Genomic DNA, 4,868 nt, shown 5'->3' on the forward strand with positions numbered 1-4,868 from the left:
TTAAATATCTCAATCCTGATCTCACTCACCAAACATATTTATGATATGCTAGAGTCCAAAAATCAGAGATAGCCTACTCCCAAAACATTTTTTGGATGAGACTTTTACATTTTTTCCTTGAGAAAGCAAGAAGGGGGAACCTGTCAACATATCAGGCAAATGGCTAACAGATCCCAACCCTGTGCTGATCCACCTGTCCCAGACCCAGTCTAAGAGGGAAAGGAGCTGTGAAGGAATATAAATGTGAACACTAGCTATAAACTCAGTCTAAAAGTGGAAGGCCATATGTGCAACACCATAATTACTCCTCTATTCAGCAAATGACAGATACAATCTGGCTATTCACTATTACATTGGATGCTGAAGCCTGATGCTGATTTCACAGTGCTTCTGAACATGAAAAGATCATTTTAGTGGAGTTGTCCTTGTTTTTCAGAACGGAATTATTTGAAATGTAATGTAAAGATAATTTTAGTGATACTATAGTCTAAGTTTGTTTGGTATAAGATACACTGTAGTCGAGTTCATTTAAACACTGAGCATTACACGTTGCATATGCACATTTGATGCTTTATTTCAAAAAAAAATATATTCTTAAAAATAAGGCATTTCAAACATATGTTAACAAACATATAACAGGGCCAATTCCAATTTTATATCAATGCTGCAAAGGTATGTCAGTTTAATGGGAAAGAAAAGAACAACACATTGGCAACTACAGTAATTGAAATGAAAATAAATCTATCAATAAAGTTTACCACCAGCACAAATCAGTGACAATTTGAAGTTCGCTAATGTAAAAAGCATTAAAAAAATTAGTCCAGACACAAATCCAGTTGCCCCAGCCAGTCACAACTGACTACATATTCCTCAACAAAAGAAAATGTGTCAGTAACAGTTGGTCTGCTACTTATAAAACCAGAACATTCCCCTGAGAATGCTGGTTCAACTCTGTTTCAGGGAGGCAGTGATTGAAAGTGCCAACATCTGAAAGCTGTTTTAGGGGTGTGTCTATGTAAAATTAGTTTGGTAATTATGACCCAGACAAAAACCTCTATCATACCAGACGGAGAATGAGCAAATGGTTGACACTTCCTTACAGTGCTGCCAGAAATAAAAAGCCCAGTATAGGATGGTTCACTTGGGTATTTAAGTTTGTGTGTGAATTTATATCAGATCACATTATTGAAACATATTGCATTACAGTTCTTAAAGTTGCAGCTTATAAATTAATTATTAATTTAGCCAGCCATCTACACCAACTGGAGCAGTTTTGAGGCCATATTGCACATATTTATTGCAGTTTTGAGACTGTACTACACATATTTAATGATTCACTTCTACAATAAAGCAGCATAGGCCTGGATGATGTTCATGAACAGAAAATTCTGGGGCTTAATTAAGTAACATAGAAACCCCCAAGTTTCCAACTCATCATTCTATCAAGCTTGATGGTGATAATTTGGAATGTCATCCTCCAAATCCGTGGATGCCCTGAATATCAAGATCATTGTGCAGATTTCAAAATATCTCGAGGGCTGGAGTAGTGAGCTATGGCCTCTACAGCTATTTTCAAAGCGTCTGAAAGCACAATGAATGTAGTTGTCAGAGGGTCTGAATGAATACTGGGAAAGGATGCTTTTCAGAGACATTGCCCTTTCTTTCTACAGATCTAAACCTGCTGAATTCAAAGAGCAACCAGACAAGAAGGCACTGTAGTTGGGTCACTTGCCTTTAGGGAACTGTGAGCAGGTGGTGCTTAAGGGGAGCAATTTAGCAGAGGTAGGGAGCTTTAAATGCACACTTTTGTTCAAGTGCACAGACAAATCAGCAGAATCGACTTCTCAGGCATCACAGTAAGGATCCATCTGTTCAGCTGGATAAGTGGACAGGGCACACATTCACTGCAATATCATCTCATTCAAACCATGTATGAATGGTACAATTACAATTTAATGTGTGTGTGTTTAAACAAGCCTTCAAGGAATGCAGGATCAAAACTCCCTCTCAAGCTAAAAAGGAGTTCTGTGCATCCAAGGAAGCTGCTGAGAACAGCAAACTTGTACTATGTAGTTAACAGATATGGTTGTTACTAGTTACTAACACTGTTTACCTCGCCTACAGTCAGGCAGACATTCCTCTCTCTCTCCCTCATGGCTGGTAAATGAGTTCTGACAACAGGGACAAATTGCTTACTTGATGCATTTTACTCTGTTAAAGACAAAAAATGAGATTTAGAAAACTCTATTGTTTTGGTCATTTATGGGAGCATTAAATCAAGGCTTCCTTAAAAGAAAGAAAAGCAGTATTTCTAAGATGGGCTGATTCAATGTATAATCACAAATTGCACTGATCTCTTCATCCAAACATACTTCTACATTAATTAGTATGAGAAAATAGTTAACTAAGTGCATCTAAAATGCAAATTCAGTGTTGGCTCTGGAGCTGCTGGTAAGTAGCCAATATAGTTTTTTGTTGGCCAGATTTGGGGATATTAAATGGGAATATACATGTGAACAATAGCTATAAATTCAAGAGCGGGAATAATTTTCATTGATGTGATCCAATATTTAAGATAAACATAAATCTTGGTAATGAATGTATTAGCAGTTTAGGTTTTGAATGTTGACAGCAGACAGCACGTGGACAGGCTTCACTATATTGTTGTATTCTCCATAGGGTGGTGAGCTTTAATTTCCATTGTTTGTCTCTTTCCATCCAAGCCGCCTCAAAGCTCTTTCAAGTGCCACTTGTCCCATGAGGAATGTGATAGTAAAATTACGTTTATACCAATCTCTACATTCCAACATGAAAAAAGCAACCAGCCCAAAAAGAAAACAGAAGAGACAGATACACAATTACATTAAGGATCTTTAAACACTGATACATGACAATTTACTAATGTTGTACCTTTCTCTTTTCTGGCAGCCTTGTTTCTCCTGTCTGATTAGAACTTGCCTCTGAAAATGTGTATTTCCTGCTATTAAGTACTAAGTCACACGTGTAATTAGCCTGTGGAATGCATGGCTGCAAGCAATCAGAGGTTAATGTTGTAATGGAGTTAAAAAGGGGTTGAATAATCCAATGAACAATTATATTTAATATGCAATCTAAGATAAGAGTAATAAACCTCACATTTCAGAAGGAAGGTGATCATCAAGCAATTGGGGGAAACTTCCTTCACAAACAGCACTGTGCTACTGGTTGTCTGTGTTTCTGCTTGCCTATACATTTGTTGACATGGGTGAATTTGACCACCCTTCAAGGCAGAAAGGAGGCTTTGCTTCGATTCATGTAGTAAATGCGCAGTTTCCAAGTCAGTATATTTATTTAGTCAGGACTATAGCTACCATATTTTCAAAGTTCATGTTACATACTAACTTTTTTTTTAGATGGGCTTTTGAAGCATGGCTTTTAGAACTGAGTCAAGGTCTATGTACAATGACTCATCCCAGTCTTTCATTTCTGGAGAGCTTGTCTCAAATCCTTGCCCTTGTTACAAATTAAAAATAAATGTTGTCATTTCCTTCTTATTCCCAGTGGCTTTGTCCACGTCACAAAACGTTGCACAATTAACAGGATATGTTAAAAAAAGACTTAGAACTGGAATGCCAGAGGGTGTTAAAGATCAGGATTGTGGTCTTTTGGCAGAACTCTGTGGGAAAGCTTATACACACATGCCTGGCACAAGCCAGTGCTATTATCTCTACAATAAGGGCCCAATCTAAGAGAAGGCTCTTAATTAGCCTTAAATTACACACAAAAACATAATATAAAATCAACTTAATTAATAAAGGAATTACTTCCTTCTCCTCTTGTTTCCAGAATTATGCATATAAACTTTTGCCTTTTTTCCTGTTTATTGAAAGCTACCAGTCCTACTTCAGTTTTCAGAATTAGACAGTTTCCAGTATAAATATTCCCAAATACGTATTCATGAACCAGTGTGCAGTCATACTACACTAAATAGCACTGTAGATTTCAAATTTCAACACTATGACAGTCACAAATTTGAATCCATCTGGCAAGGCTGTGAGAGAACATCGAGTTAAACACATAAATACCAGATTTTACAAGCTAGGCTCCTGGAAGCCAGAATACCTACAATGCATGCCATTGTTTCCAAGACTGTATAATTATACTTGTTAATTAAAATGATGTAACTTCAGCAGATGAACTGATGGCAGGGTAATAACAAGCAGGACCCCACCCAGGAACAGATTCTGAATGCTCTTTACCACCAGGTGGATGGATACCAGCCACAGTTCACCCCACTAAACCTTCCCATGGGCAGTTCTGCATGTAGCAGTCTGCCTTTTCAACCTTCAGTTAATATAATGTTTGCTATGTCTGTTACCATCTTGTTATTAAAAATTAATAACATTTTTTTTAATGCCTGTGTTTTGATGATGTTTCTTTGGTTTTTCTGTGACTGATTAACTACAAAGTTTAATGCAATTGTTACTGTAAATACACGGAAAAGTTTCTCTACAAACTTTAATTTTTCATATTACACATTTACAGTAAATTGGTTTCATAGTTGGTAGGGTTGGAAGGGACATGAGCAGATCATCAAGTCCGACCCCCTGCCATGGCAGGAAAGAATGCGGGGGTCAAACAACCCTGGCTAGGTGATTATCTAGCCTCCTTTTGAAGACCCCCAGGGTAGAAGTGAGCACCACTTCCTGTAGTAGTAGATTTAGTTGGACTTCTGACCTGCTTGACTAGGAAAAACAGACAGAGACCAGAAGCACTTATACTGCTTATTTCAGTTACATATTCTGAGATAAGGAATCCTGCATGCCCTGTTTAGTCTTGATATGTTACCCTGTACGCAGATATTTTCTTTAAGTAAACTGCCTGCACGT

At 37.5% G+C, this 4,868-nt stretch overlaps 1 protein-coding gene across 1 annotated transcript in view; it reads right to left on the reverse strand.

Annotated features, from left to right (window-relative positions):
* Window positions 1-554: 554 nt before the first annotated feature.
* Window positions 555-4,868, reverse strand: part of APOPT1 (apoptogenic 1, mitochondrial) — a gene marked incomplete at its 5' end in the record, with an annotated part of 23,537 nt that continues 19,223 nt past the window's right edge. Inside the window, one exon of the mRNA XM_019519899.1 lies at window positions 555-2,796. Within this exon, the coding sequence (XP_019375444.1) occupies window positions 2,691-2,796 (106 nt within the window). The remainder of the gene's footprint in view (window positions 2,797-4,868) is intronic.

The sequence above is a fragment of the Gavialis gangeticus genome, unplaced genomic scaffold, assembly GCF_001723915.1.
Source record: "Gavialis gangeticus isolate Ggan-Ray unplaced genomic scaffold, GavGan_comp1, whole genome shotgun sequence".
NCBI classification, from domain to species: domain Eukaryota; kingdom Metazoa; phylum Chordata; order Crocodylia; family Gavialidae; genus Gavialis; species Gavialis gangeticus.